Source organism: Leucopleurus acutus (assembly GCF_964270905.1).
Source record: "Leucopleurus acutus genome assembly, chromosome: 9".
In the NCBI taxonomy this organism is placed as follows: Eukaryota; Metazoa; Chordata; class Mammalia; order Artiodactyla; family Delphinidae; genus Leucopleurus; species Leucopleurus acutus.
In genome coordinates this window covers 33181897-33198010 of record NC_139144.1, presented here as the reverse complement: position 1 = coordinate 33198010, position 16114 = coordinate 33181897, and the positions used below count along the sequence as shown (strand labels likewise).

At 37.8% G+C, this 16114-nt stretch overlaps 1 protein-coding gene across 5 annotated transcripts in view; it reads right to left on the bottom strand.

Annotated features, from left to right (window-relative positions):
• The window catches only part of RUNDC3B (RUN domain containing 3B), a gene marked incomplete at its 5' end in the record, with an annotated part of 145899 nt that extends 130297 nt beyond the window's left edge, over positions 1-15602 (bottom strand). For 4 of the 5 annotated variants that reach the window (XM_082846379.1, XM_082846377.1, XM_082846380.1 and 1 more), the window contains one exon: positions 15466-15587. In XM_082846379.1, the coding sequence (XP_082702505.1) occupies positions 15466-15587 (122 nt within the window). Of the gene's footprint in view, positions 1-15465 lie in introns of all 5 variants that reach the window. The other variant, XM_082846381.1, reaches the window with a different exon arrangement.
• Positions 15603-16114: the final 512 nt, after the last annotated feature.

Here is a 16114-nt window from a genome sequence, read left to right as displayed (position 1 = left end):
AGGATTCTTCAATATACGCAAATCAATCAATGTGATACACCATATTAACAAATTGAAGAAGAAAAACCATATGATCATCTCAATAGATGCAGAAAAAGCTTTTGACAAAATTCATCACCCATTTATGATAAAAACTCTCCAGAAAGTGGGCGTAGAGGGAACTTACCTCAACATAATGAAGCCCATATAAGACAAACCCACAGCAAACATCATTCTCAATGGTGAAGAACTGAAAGCATTTCCTCTAAGATCAGGAACAAGACAAGGATGTCCACTCTCGCCACTATTATTCAACACAGTTTTGGAAGTCCTAGCCACGGCAATCAGAAGAAAAAGAAATAAAAGGAATCCAAATCGGAAAAGAAGTAAAACTGTCACTGTTTGCAGATGACATGATACTATACATAGAGAATCCTAAAGATGCCACCAGAAAACTACTAGAGCTAATCAATGAATTTGGTAAAGTTTCAGGATACAAAATTAAGGCACAGAAATCTCCTGCATTGCTATACATTAATGATGAAAAATCTGAAAGAGAACTTAAGGAAACACTCCCATTTACCATTGCAACAAAAAGAGTAAAATACCTAGGAATAAACCTACCTAGGGAGACAAAAGACCTGTATGCAGAAAACTATAAGACACTGATGAAAGAAATTAAAGATGATACAAACAGATGGAGAGATATACCATGTTCTTGGATTGGAAGAATCAACATTGTGAAAATGACTATACTACCCAAAGCAATCTACAGATTCAATGCAATCCCTATCATATTACCAATGGCATTTTTTACAGAACTAGAACAAAAAATCTTAAAATTTGTATGGAGACACAAAAGACCCCAATAGCCAAAGCAGTCTTGAGGGAAAAAAACAGAGCTGGAGGAATCAGAATCCCTGACTTCAGACTATACTACAAAGCTGCAGTAATCAAGACAATATGGTACTGACACAAAAAGAGAAATATAGATCAATGGAACAGGATAGAAAGCCCACGCACCTAGGGTCAACTAATCTATGACAAAGGAGGCAAGCATATACAATGGAGAAAAGGCAGCCTCTTCAATAAGTGGTGCTGGGAAAACTGGACAGCTACATGTAAAAGAATGAAATTAGAACACTCCCTAATACCATACACAAAAATAAACTCAAAATAGATTAGAGACCTAAATGTAAGACCGGACACTATAAAACGCTTAGAGAAAAACATGGCAGAACACTCTATGATATAAATCACAGCAAGATCTTTTTTGATTCACCTCCTAGAGTAATGGAAATAAAAACAAAAATAAACAAATGGAACCTAATGAAACTTCAGAGCTTTTGCAAAGCAAACTACAAACAAGGTGAAAAGACAACCCTCAGAATGGGAGAAATATGTGCAAACAAATCAACGGACAAAGGATTAATCTCCAAAATATATAAACAGCTCATGCAGCTCAATATTAAAAAAAAACCGATCAACCCAATCAAAAAAATGGGCAGAAGACCTAAATAGACATTTCTCCAAAGAAGACATACAGATGGCCAGGAAGCACATGAAAAGCTGCTCACCATCACTAATTATTAGAGTAATGCAAATCAAAACTACAATGAGGTATCACCTCACACCAGTCAGAATGGGCATCATCAGAAAATCTACAAACAACAAATGCTGGAGAGGGTGTTGAGAAAAGAGAACCCTCTTGCACTATTGGTGGGAATGTAAATTGATACAGCCACTATGGAGAACAGTATGGAGGTTCCTTAAAAAACTAAAAATAGAATTCCCGTATGACCCTGCAATCCCACTACTGGGCATATACCCAGAGAAAACCATAATTCAAAAAGACACATGCACCCCAATGTTCATTGCAGCACTATTTACAATAGCCAGGTCATAGAAGCAACCTAAATGCCCATTGATAGACAAATGGATAAAGAAGACGTGGTACACATATACAATGGAATATTACTCACCTATAAAAAGGAACGAAATTGGGTCATTTGTAGAGTTGTGGATGGATCTAGAGACTGTCATACAGAGTGAAGTAAGTCAGAAAGAGAAAAACAAGTATCGTGTATTAACGCATATATGTGGAACCTAGAAAAATGGTACAGATGAACCAGTTTGCAGGGCAGAAATTGAGACACAGACATAGAGAACAAATGTATGGACACCAAGGGGGGAAAGTGGGGGTGGTGGTGGGATGAATTGGGAGATTGGGATTGACATGTATACACTGATATGTATAAAATGGATAACTAATAAGAACCTACTGTATAAAATTAAATTAAATTTTAAAAAAAAGAACCCCCCCCAAATCTTTTTGAATCAGCAATTTGCCTTCTTTTTTCAAGTTTTATGCAAGTTAAGAACTCCCAACCATCATGTGTATTTTCCCCTTTATTTTTTTCTATAATTTAAATTCCTTGGTAAGGAGAAAATAATACTTTTCATAGATCCATTTAGCAGCAGTCTGTAGACTACTGTCCACAGGCCAAAACCAACCAGTTGCCTGTTTCTGTAGATAAAGTTTTATTGAAACACAGAATAAAAAAGTTCCAACCATCTGGAATATATACCGTGAAACTCAAAAGTCTATTTTGGCAGTGTTTACCATTTTTTAAACTTTTGCTCAATGTAAAAATCAAAAAAAGGGAGAGAAGTATATTTTAAAATATTTTCCCCACCTCTACTGTCAAAATTTCTTTCAAAATAGAATTGTTAATCTAGGTACCTTAAGGCTGAGACAGTATATTATTAACATCTTGTCCTGCTATATAAGCAGACTGATGAGAGCAAGATCGCACAACATGAAAAATAACGTTGAAGCACTATCTTCAAAAAAAAGGACAATTTTAAAAAATTTATTTAAAATTACAAAGTATTCAAACCAAGAAAATTTCTCATCTTAAAATAACTCATTTGACTTCTTATATGAAATAACTCCCAATTAAAATCATTTTAATAAAGAATACTTTCACTGTACACTTGGATCACATATCCCTTTGGAACCTAATTCTTCTTTACTCAATGACAAGTGAAAATATTCAAGTAATACATTTTAACATAGGTAAGCTATCTAGTAACTAGATAGACAATTCTACTACTGAAGTTATTAGATTTTTTTAAATTTGAAAGCTTTTTATTTGTTTTCAGTTTTTAAAGGTTATATTCTATTTATAGTTATTATAAAATATTTGCTATCTCTCCCATGTTGTACAATATATCCTTATAGATTATTTTATACCTAATAGTTTGTACCTCTTAATCCCCTGCCCTTATATTGCCCCTCCTCCTCCCTTCTCTCTCCCCACTGGTAACCACTAGTTTGTTCTCTATATCTGTGAGTCTAAAGCTATTAGATGTTTAAAACTCTACTATGATTAGAGATTAGTCACTAGGGTGACTGTTTAAAAATAAGTGAGGATGGTTCTTTAATTCACCTTCAACCTTACTTTGGAAATGTCCACTGCTATTATTCTTCACCAGTTAGGGAGAATTACCTCATTTGATAAACATGCCCACTACATACTAGATGCTGGGAATAAAACAGATGCTGAATAAACTATGATTCCTGGACTTGAGAAATGCACAATCTAATAGGAGACAAAAAGATAATTAGATTACAGCATAATGAGAGCCATATTTATTTAAAAGTATGTTTTAGGATGAGCGGGGATAAATGGTTCTAACACTACTGGAGAGGCAATAAAATTTAAATTTGCATTATATGTAATAAATCAAGGGTAACTGCCCAAAGGATAGAAACCAAATATATGAATAGTTGACCCTTGAACAACACAGGTTTGAACTCCAGAGGTCCACTTATACATGGACCATTTATTTCCCATAAATACATACTACAGTAGTATATGATCCACAGTTGGGTGAATCTGTGGTTGCAGAATCACAAGTATGGAGGTCTGACTGCAAAGTTACACGTGGACTTTTGACTTGTGGAGGATCAGCATCGCAACCCCCACATTGTTCAAGGGTCAACTGTATAGAAAACAGAAAAGAATATATGACCAACAGTTCATAGAGAGAAAAACTCTATGTGGAATAAATGAAATAATAAAAAATGCTGATATATAACAAAACAAGAAGAGAGAAAAAGTGAACATAAATAGTAAAATGGTAGCCATAAACCCAAATGTAATAACATTAAATAGAGATGGGCTAAATACTCTAAATAAAACACTAGATAAAATTCAAAATTCAATTCTATCCTGCCTACAAGAGACACTTCACATTTAAGGACCCAGAAATACTGAAATTTAGGAATGGAAAAAGTAGAGACTTCCCTGGTGGTCCGGTGGGTAAGACTCCACGCTCCCAATGCAGGGGGCCCAGGTTGAATCCCTGGTTGGGAACTAGATCCTGAATGCATGCCGCAACCTAAGAAGTCCACATGCCACAACTAAAAGATCCCGCATACTGCAACTAAACATGCTGCAACGCAGACCTGGCGCAGCCTATATAAATAAATAAATATTAAGGGGAAAAAAAGAATGGAAAAAGTACATCATACAAATGCTAACAACAAGAAAGCTGTTTTAACTACGTTAATAGCAGGGAAAAAATAGACTTTAAGGTAGGAACAGTATTAGAGATAAAGAAGGACATTTCATGGTAACAAAGGAATGAAATCACTAGGAAGAGATCACAATTTTAAATCTGCACCCACCTAGTAATCGAGCAACAAAATACTTACAACAACAACAAAAAAATGACAGGGACTTCCCTGGTGGTCCACTGGCAAAGAATCCACCTTCCAAGGCAGGGGACCCAGGTTCCATCCCTGGTGGGGAACTAAGATCCCACATGCCGCGGGGCAACTAAGCCCACGTACCACAACTACTGAGCTCGTGTACCTCAACGAGAGAGCCCACATGCCGCAAATTACAGAGCCCATGCGCCCTGGAGCCCATGCGCCACAACTAAAGAGTGAAAAACCGTATGCCGCAACTAGAGAGAAACCCGCATGCCACAACGAAGACCCAACACAGCCAAAGAAAAATAATAACAATAATAAAGAAAATAAATTTTAAAAAATATGACAGAACTAAGAGGAGAAAAAGACAAATCTACACTCACAGAGATAGACTTTAACACGTCTCTCTTAATATCAGGCTAAGCACACAAACAAGTAGTAAGGATACAGAAGATATAAACACAATTAACATACTAGACCTAATTGGCATACATGCAATCAACAATGACACCATACAGTCGTCCCTTGATAACTGTGGGGAATTGGTTCCAGGACCCCTGAGGATACCAAAATCCACAGATGCTCAAGTCCCTTAAAGTTGGACCTCCATATAGGCGGATGTGGAACCAGTGGATACAGAGGGCTGTTTATATTCTTTTCAAATGCATATAAAATATTTATCAAAATTAACCATATGTTGCATCATAAAAGCATAAATAAAAATTCAAAACTTTAAAATCTTTTAGAATATTCTCTGCACAGTGGAATTAAGTTAGAATTCAATAACTAAAAATAGAAAATCCTCAGCTGTCTGAAAATTAAACAATATCTTTTAAAATAACCCATGAGTCAAAAAAGAAATCCCAACAGAAAGTAGAAAACATTTTAAACTAATTAATAGTGAAGATACAAATTTTAAATCTTGTTTGCTATCTCAAAGCAATGTCAAACAAGGGAACGTGCAGTCTTAGAATGCATAGAACGGAAAGATGAAAAAGGCTGAAAAACAATGATTTAAACTCCCATCTCAAATTAGAAAAAGAAAATGAACTTTAAAAAAAGTGGAAGGAAGGAAATAAAGACAGGAAGAGGAATCAATAAATTAAGAAATATACAAGAGAGGAAATTAACAAAGGCAAAGGCTGGTTCTCTGAAGATATTAATAAAATTTATATACTCCGAGTAAGAAAAAAAAACATGGGAAAAACAGAGAATACCAATATCAGGAGAGAAAAATGGAAAATGACTACAGATTTTTAAACAATAGAAAGATATTAAGAGGATATTAAGAAAAGTTTTAAGTTTAAATTTGATAACATACATGAAATTGGTGTATTCCTTGAAGAACTCGCTGAAACTGATAAAAGAAGAAACAGGAAATTTCAATTGTTCAGTATCTATTAAATAAATTGAATCTGTTACTAAACGACTTCCCACAAAGACAATTTGCGGTTCAGATTTCTTCCCTGGTGAATTCTTCCAAAAGTTTAAGAAAGAAATAATATTAATCTTACACAAATTCTTCTACAGAACACAAAAGAACATTTCCCAACTTGTTTTGTAAGGTCAGATAATTTTAACGACAAACCGAGACAAGGACACTATAAGAAAGAACAATCACAGACCAATCACTTTCATGAACAAATATGCAAAAATCCCAAATAAAATATCAACTCATTGAATGTAAATATATGTAAAAAAGATAATACAGCACAACCCAGTTTTTTTATTCCCAGGTAGTTTAGCATTAAAAAGTCAATCAATGTAGTTCACTACACAAAAAGAAAAAAGGAGAGAAATCATACGTTCATCTTGATAGAAAAAATATTTGTTAACAGAGTATTCAGAATCCACTTATGATAAAAATTCTCAGCAATCTACAAGTAGAAGGGAACTAAAAAAAAACCTACTGCAAACATCCTACTTAAAGGTAAAACTATTAATGCTTTCTGTAATACTGTGGTCCTAGCCAGTGCAGGAAGAAATAAAACAGGTACAAGACATGACAATGTACTCAGAATGCTAAAACAAATAAACAAACGAAAAACTGCAGAAAATCTATTAGATTTAATAAGTAAATCTGGTAAAATTGCTAGATTACAAGACCAGTATTTTAAAAGGTAAATTCCATGTCTATGTATCAGCAAAAAAGAAAGAAAATGAAAAGGTTGTTTGTTTTTTTTTTTAAATTTATTTATGTATTTTTGGCTGCGTTGGGTCTTCGTTGCTGCGCAGGGGCTTTTCTCTAGTTGCAGCAAGCGGAGGCTACTCTTTGTTGCGGTGCACAGGCTTCTCATTGCCGTGGCTTCTCTCGTTGCAGAGCAAGGGCTCTAGGCACGCAGGCTCTAGAGTGCGGACTCAGTAGTTGTGGCACACGGGCTTAGTTGCTCCGTGGCATGTGGGATCTTCCCGGATCAGGGATCAAACCCATGTGCCCTGCACGGTGCCACCAGGGAAGCCCAAAAAAGTTTTTAAACGATCTATTATAATAATACAGACATATCAAATATGGAAGGACAAATCTAAAAAGAGATATAATATGTATATGTTCAAAACTACAAAACATCTTCGAGAAAAATTTCAGAATAGTTAAATATATGAAGGGATGGATATAGTATATTCATGGATTGCATTTAAGTCTCATAAAAATGACAATTCCAAAAACTGATTTATAGATTAAGTGCAATCTTAATAAAAATCCAGCAGATTTTTTAATGGAAATTGACAAGCTGATTCTAAAATCTAGTTTGCGAAGCCCAAGAACAGACAATATTGAACAACAAAGCTGAAGAACTTACATTGCCAAACATCAAGATATATTATAAAGTTATAGTTTTTCAGCCAGTATGATATTAGCTCAAGGACAGACAAATAGACTAATAGAACACAAGAGGGAGTCCAGAACAGTCACCTGACTTCCAATAAATGTGACACTTGAGTGTAGTGGGGAAAGCATGGTCTTTTTAATAAATGGTAACAGGTCAAACTGATTTTCCTAGGGTAAATACTTAAATCAACTACGGGTAGATTGTTGATATAAATGTAAAAAAGGAAAACAATAAATCTTTTAGAAGAAAATAGAATAATATTTGCATTACTGCCAATTCCAGGTCACAATAAGCAACCCATGAAGGAAAGTTATGGACTACTTTACAATTAGGAACTTCTATTCATAAAAACACACTACAAAGAGAATGAAAAATCAAGCCACCAAATGGGAAAAGATGCTTGCCTTAAATATATCCAGCAAAAGACCCACATAGAACGTACGAAGAGTTACACATCAGACAAACAAAAAGTCAGATATTCCAGATGATAAACGACTTGAACTGGCACTTCACAAAAGAGACTCTCCAAATGGACAACAGACTTATGGAAAGGTGCTTAACTTTAATAGACATCAGGGAAATACAAAATTTCAAGGGTTGGTGAGCATGTAGAGCAACTGGAATTCTTATACAGTTGACCACTGAGCAACATGGATTTGAACCGCACAGGTCCACTTTTACGCAGATTTTTTTTTTCAATAAATACAGCACTACACAATCACCGGTTGGTAGAATCTGAGAATGCAGAACTACCGATACAAAGGGCCCACTGTAAAGTTATATGCAGATTTTTGGCTGCGCTGAGGGTCAGCACCCCTAACCCCTGCATTGTTCAAGGGTCAACTGTACACTGCTCACTACTATGCAGACTGGTACCATGCCTTTGGAAAACTGTTATATCCACTGAAGCTGAACATATGCATGCCATATAACCCAGGAACTCCACTCATAAGTATATATCTGACATAAATATGTACATATATTCAACAAAATACATATTCATGAATATTCAATTAGTAATAGTCAAAAAGTGAAAACAACTCGAATGTCCATTAGGCTGAATGGATAAACTGCGGTATATTCATACAATGGAAAAAGATACAGCAATGAAAATTAACAAACTACAGTTACGTGCAACAAAAAGGGTGACTCTCACACACATAATGTTGAGCAAAATAAGCTAAATAGAAAAAGGTACATGGACTTCGCTGGTGGCACAGTGTTTAAGAATCCACCTGCCAATGCAGGGGACAGGGGTTCGATCCCTGGTGGGGGAAGATCCCACATGCCGCGGAGCAACTAAGCCCGTGCTCCACAACTACTAAGCCTGCTCTCTAGAGCCCGCGAGCCACAACTACTGAAGCCCGAGCACCTAGAGCCCATGCTCCGCGACAAGAGAAGCCACCGCAATGAGAAGCCCGCGCAAGGCAACAAAGAGTAGCCCCCGCTCAACACAACTAGAGAAAACCCGCGTGCAGTGACAAAGACCCAACACATTCAAATTCAGAAAAAGGCAAAACTAAACAACTGTGTTGAGAGCTAGGAGAATGGTTACCCTTCATAGGAGTAGTATGAAAGAAGGCAAGGAAGAGGTTTCTGGGGATTTGGGTAATACTCTCTTTTATTATTATTATTACATTCCCATAACTTATTTATCTTAAAACTGGAAGTTTGTGCCTTTTGACCACCTTCACCCTTCTGTTAACCTTCCACCCCCTGCCTCTTGCAACCACCAAACTGTTCTCTGTATCTATGAGTATGATTTTTTTTAAGATTCCACATGTAAGTGAGATCATACAGTATTTGTCCTTCTCTGACTTACTTCACTTAGCATACCGCCCTCAAGGTCTATCCATGCTGTGGCAAATGGCAGGATTTCCATCTTTTTTATGGCTGAGTAATATTCCATTGTGTATCTATGTACCACATCTTCTTTATGCATTCATCTATCGATGGACACTTAGGTTGCTTCCATGTCTTGACTACTGGAAATAATGCTGCAATGAACATGCGGGTGCAGATACCTTTCTGACATAGTGATTTCATTTCCTCTGGGTAATGCTCTTTTCCTTGACCTGGGTGCTGGTTACAATGTTGTGTTCTCTTTGCAAAAACAATTCATTATACACCTATGCTGTGTGTACTTTTCTGTATGCATATAAGTCAATAAAAATTGACTTATATGCATACAGAAAAATTGTAGCTAGAAATGAGACTAAATACTGATACATCACTATGATGCTCTACACGTGTTTTAGAGGTTGGCCACAGATTTAACACTAAGACTTCTAATAGCTGTATGAGAAAAAGAGAAGTTGTCAGTTACACATTCATGCCCAGTAGATATAAATAAATCAACCACCTAAAGCTACAATTCTTGGCACTAAAAAAAGACAGATATTTCTCATAAAAATCTTCACAAAAGAAGATACTTTTTGACAAAATAAACAATGTTCTTGACAACAATTTCAAGAAGATCCTCTGTAATTGCTTCTTCTGCTGACCCTCAATGTAGGCTGATGGAATCTTATCAATGCACAAGAGGGGCAAAAGCAACTGGGATAGGAGAGAGCAAAGCAATGCAGTCTACATACTCAACTGCTCTCTGATGATCTGGACTGATCCAGAGATACATTTTATAAACCTGTATGACTGAATATAACAGTGGATAAGCTTCACATATCTCCCCCCTCAATATCATATCTCTCACGTGACTTCTGACATTTATCAGTCAGCAGTGAAGATAATACCCTCTAATAAACATGTAGGGGAGAGCTATTCTCTGTTGTCAGTTGAATATGAACCCAGTTAAGCTAGGGGAAGAGATAATGACCTTCTGTGAATGCTGAGAAGCCTACCTCCGACTGGTAAGATGATCATCCTACCTCCATCGTGAAAACCTACTACTAGGGCTCTAAGAATCTTTAGAAATGATACTGAATCTGCTCCGAAGCAATACAGTACAGGTAATGTTGCTCAAAGTCCCAACCCAAAGTTCTACTATGTAAAGCATGACTAAAAGAGCTTTAGCCAAAAATATAATCACGAGAGGCAAGGTATGAACAGTCTTAAAAGGGCATTCTCAAGCAAATATCAATAGTAACAAGGAAAGTAAGTCACTGAATTTAAAGTTATTTAGAGGTTTATACCACCAATAATACTCAGTAATATTTCACATATCTGCAAAGCCTCCACCCTGCTTAAACACAGGAATAGATCATTTTTTTCCCGATTATTCAGCAACCAGAATGTTAAGAAGTTCAGAGTGCTAAAGCTCACTCACTGAACTCAGGCCTCTCAGTGACTTTTTTTTTTTTAACAAAAAAATAAATAAATTTACTTCTCTGTTTTCCTAGTTCACAAGCAATTATAATGAGCAAGTCAGGATGAGAAGCACAAAGAAAAAAGCTGGTAGAAACAGGCAGAGTTGCAAGAAATAACAGCTAACTTGGTAGGAGGAGACAGTAAATGCAAAAACAGACCAAGAACTCCAAACACACAATCTTCTGAGGCCATGTAGCAAACAGCTCTATGCCTCAAGAGTCTTCAAGGGCAACCACTACACAGGGTATATTCACGGAAACAGATCCAGAGTAAAGTCACTGATAAGGATTATATTATACTACGTAGAGTTTTTTTAAATAAGGTAGGGAAATGTATAATCCTTTTTTTTTTTTAATGTTTATTTATTTATTTGGTTGCTCCAGGTCTTAGTTGCGGTAGGCTGGCTCCTTCGGTCCAGTTCGCTGGCTCCTTAGTTGTGGCATGCAAACTCTCAGTTGTGACATGCATGTGGGATCTAGTTCCCTGACCAGGGATCAAACCCAGGCCCCCTGCACTGGGAGCGCGGAGCCTCATCCACTGTGCCACCAGGGAAGTCCCTGCATAATCCTTTTTTAAAAGGAGTTCATCCAAAATGTTTAAAATATTCTTTATTGTAGTTTAAATCGGAACACTTAATTTATAAGCTTCAGTTATACGGAAGATTGCACCCCACAATAAATGCTGAGTAAAGCACTGCAGTTGATAGGAGAATTTTAACTCAAACCTCAGTTACATGAAAAATATGAGCATCTCATTTCCCAAAAACACTGAGAAAATGAGGTGCTACTGTTATTTAAATTAACATTCATGTTATGAAATAATATCTTGACCTATAGAAAACTAAGAACTATGTACATGTTATTAAAAGTACTTTAATTTTGAAAATCATCACTGGTCTCCACTGTGCTTAGCTCATCATACTACCTCTTTCAATCTCTCATCAATCCTTTCCATGCACAAGACGGGAAACTTATGACTTTGTCTGGGGAGTTTCTCTTAAAGAACTGGTTTGAACATTTAACAAATGTTATTTTAAAATATTTATCCATGTATATTTAAATGTTTATCTTAATAATTTATTTTTCATAAACTGATGTTAACCCACAGAAAGAGAATTTATATTTTAATTCTCCTTGTCACCAGAACTAAAATCAAAGGAATATGTACGTTTTTCAATAACCTATGAAGCTTAAAAATGATAGAAAAAAATGAGTAGTACCTGATTTTCTATGGATTAAAAATGAAGGTTAAAAAACATCCTGAAGGACTTTAACAATTTAATTTTTCTAAATGGTAGCGAATATGCAGGGAAAATACTAGTTGGTACACAGAACTAAAGTCAGTCTATGAATATTTCGGAGTTGAGTGTGGAACATTTAGAGATCTCAAATGACCTACTTTCTCTCCACCACAATCTGTGAAAAATATGATAAAGGAGTACTTATTTGCTGAGAGAAGTACTATGTGTTCTTAGTCTATAATATATAAATGTTCATGAAAAAATACAACTGATGAAATAATTACATACACAATCACAATGAACCAAAATTCAATTCCTGACTATCCCACCTAACAAAATAACTCACTTCCAAAGTTTAAACTGTAATAATATTGTTCTTATATAAGGCGTTTTTAAACTGAAAAAATTGTGTAGTTACATAATAAGGTTGTAAACCTAAACTGAGAGTACAGTATGCCTAAATTGTTTAAGGGGTAATGAAAATCATTACTCTATAAGTATTAATACATATGATAGGATGATAGTCAGGGGGTGGGGGGAGTTTGTTTTGGTTTGGTTTGGCTTTCTATACTGTTCCATTTTTCCAGAATATCAGCAGAGGGTCACAATACGGAAGGCACAATTCAAAATGTTTTTGTTTACAGAAAAAAATGCACATGCCTCATCCAGCTACCACTAAACATATGTCTACCATTACCCTGATCATGTTTGGAGAAATTCAAAACCAAATATAAACTCATTCTGCTTGAAGACTATTATTAGTTTCAGGGCTATCATTGAAGATTACCAATGATCTAGTCCAAGTTTATTTTACAGATGAGAAAACTAGAAAATGGGCTTATTAAAGGACACACAATTAATGACAAAGTAAACTTAGAACTCAATTATATGTCCACTAAACCAGCTTCTTCCCAACTTAAATACCAAATCACGTCTGATCTGCTACATAAAAATTTTAAAATAAATTCATTAAGGGACATGGGTGAGATACCCGGGGTTTGGTTAACTCTGAAAGTGAAAACCGACAGAAATGCATAAATACTGATTTGCTCATTTTGCTGAATTTAGGTGGGGATACTTAAAACATCCAAATGGCCTACAGTGACTTTTTTCCAAAAAATAGAAGGCTTTTAGACAAAGCCTATCAAATACATCCCATTACTACACAAGGATAATAATTTATATGCACCATCAACTATCTGGACGTAAAGAACAGTGTTTGTAGTATTATCCACATAAATAAATACACAAGTTGAAATCTAAGCCAGAAATTGAAATTTATTTTAGCTACAATACTAAATTTACATGTAAACTGTAACTAAAGTCAGCACTTATACTCACTTCAGAGTAGAGAACAAGAATTAGGCAAGTAAACGTAACAAAAATACAGCTAGCCCAGACAACAGTCCACACAAACCAGTGTGATGTGACTGAAATTTCTTAAAACATAACTTAACATGTATCTTAAATAAGGTTGAGGTACAAGTCCCTTTCTTCTCCTGAACTGCCTCTGATGCCGTGACAAAAATGGAGATGCAAAGGGAATAGTACCCTCCACTGATTTTTTTTTCTCATCTGTTTTTATTCTGTCTTAAAAAATGAGTGGAGCATAAAACCTCTTCCCATGTACTGTGTTTTACCCCAAATCTTCAACATCCACCATTCCAAAGATGGCCACACTGATTCAGAGCAATGTATGTCAGCCCAGGTGTTTAAAGTTTTAGGTTGAAACATTTGGTTAATTAACACCGTGCTGCAAACACTCAAAATCACTTCAGCTGCCACTACTACAAAACAAAACTCCCCAAAACAAAAACTGTTACCCTCCACTGGATTTACTCATACAATAAATATTTACTGAGTGTCAGATGCTATGGTAGGAAGAATGAAAGAAAAAAGAAAACTGAGCAAAAAGCAGACATGCTCGCTGCCCTGTGAAGCTTAACACTTATGGAGCCTTTATGAAATACATCACCCCAAGAATCAGTGTATATGTTGGGGTCTGCTTGAAAACGTCCTCTTTTTAAAAAATAGTTCTTTTTAATACCTGTAAAGGTAAGAAAATCAGCCTTGCTTACTGTTCTATTTACCTAATTTTTAGAAATTTGCTTAGATGTAAAAAAAATTTCATACAACCTATCTTCCTCCAAAGGTTGCATGCTAGACAGCACAAATGGTAAATTCAACAGATTCCATATTAATATTTTACTGTTTATAACTCCAAGTGCCATATAAGTAAGGCAGGTCTTCCTGCTAGATGGGCAACAGCTGTAATAGTTTAAGGTTAAAAAAACAAAAAAATCACTTGTTATTTTGAAAGTTTGAATATATATTTGAAAGTTATTGAATATAGTCCTCGTATAAATACCTATATTCTGCTTAAGATGCTAGACATTATTTACACAAGGAAAAGAAAAAAATACAGATATAAGTTGCAAAGGAGGAAAAGGTCTCATCATTTTCTCATCTTACAGGATTTTCCACAGCTGATGAAGAGGGATTTGATGGAACAACGTAATTTTACAGCAACTTAATGGTTTAAAGAAGTTCCTAAGGAATGAATGCTTAGGACTTCAATTTTTTTTAATACCCAGAAACAAGACTTAAAGAAAATGTCAGCATGTTAAAAGTTAGTTATTTCTGAATACTGGGCTGGCTGAAAGTCATTACGCCTCTTATGTTTCTACATTTTCTAAAGTAAGGGAATACTACAATTACAGTTAGAAAACAACTAAAGAAAGGCAGATCTTGAAATAAATCACTGACTAGGTATCCTCGACAGTCCCACTCTTGCTTTCAACTGCAGAAACAGCACTAACACTGCAATTTAGAGTGGAGAGGACACGGACGGAGATACACACACACACACACACACACACACACTTAGCTAGCATGTAGTAGGCACTTAATATTTGTGGCACGAAAGGACAATATATATGTAAACAAGCCAAAACACAAACAAAACGCACTCCGATTCTGAGGCAATACAGTAAACAATCACAGTAAAGATTACTTTACTAAAAGCTGCCCAACAGCTTAACGCGCACTAAATGAAAGAGCTCTTTTTCCCTGCCCTCCTCTTTTACTCAGGCACTAGATTGCACATTCGAAACAAATCCTCCCCCAGCCCCGCCCCAAGCCCTACCCTCAGCTGCTCCCAGCACTGAAATTGATGGAAAGTCCGGGGCCTTGGCGGTACCCAGACCGGCCCCCCTCTGGACGCTCTGCGGTGGGGACACACCCGGCGCGGTAGCGGCCGGGGCTACAGCCCGTTATCTCCGGGACCCCCAGGGACTCGCGCTCGCCCCAACCCTGAGCCCGCGGCGCCGGCGGCCCCCCTCTTCTCTCCCAAGCGGCGGGCCGCTCCGTACCTGCACACCGTGATCAGGTTCCTCCTCTCCACCGCGGCGTTGCGGGCGCTCAGGCTCTTCCTGCCGCCGCCGCCGCCCCCGCCGCGGTTCCCGCCCAGGCCCCCCAGGCCCCGGGAGGCCATGGCGGGCTGACCCCCGCGCCCCTTTTGTCTCGTGCGACCCCGCCCGCTGCCCACACCTGCTTCTCCGGGCTCTCGCTCTGCTTGCGGCCGTGGGGCCGCGGGAGGGTGGAAGGGAAGGAGGGGGGGACGGAGGGAGGGTGTGGAGGACGGTGGGGGATTCGCACCCGGGGACTAGTGGCTGGCGCTCCGCGCCAGAGCTACACACACACACACACACACACACACACACACACACGCACACCACACACACGCACGCACCACCCCCGCCCTTGCGCGCGCCGCCCGCCGCCGGGAGGCGCGTGCAGGCCGGCGTCAGCAGCTCCCCTACTTCCCCCAGGGACCTCGGCGGCCGCGCAGGCGCGTGCCCGCCGGCCCCGCAGGCCCAACCACCCGCGCTCTGCCGCCACTGGCTCCCCAGCTGCGGGCACCGCAGAGAGCCACGGGCCTCACGCGCGCAGCCCCGCCCTCCCTGCCTCTATCGGGCCAACGCCGCCCCAGCTGGAGCCAATCGCAGCGCGCGAGGGGCG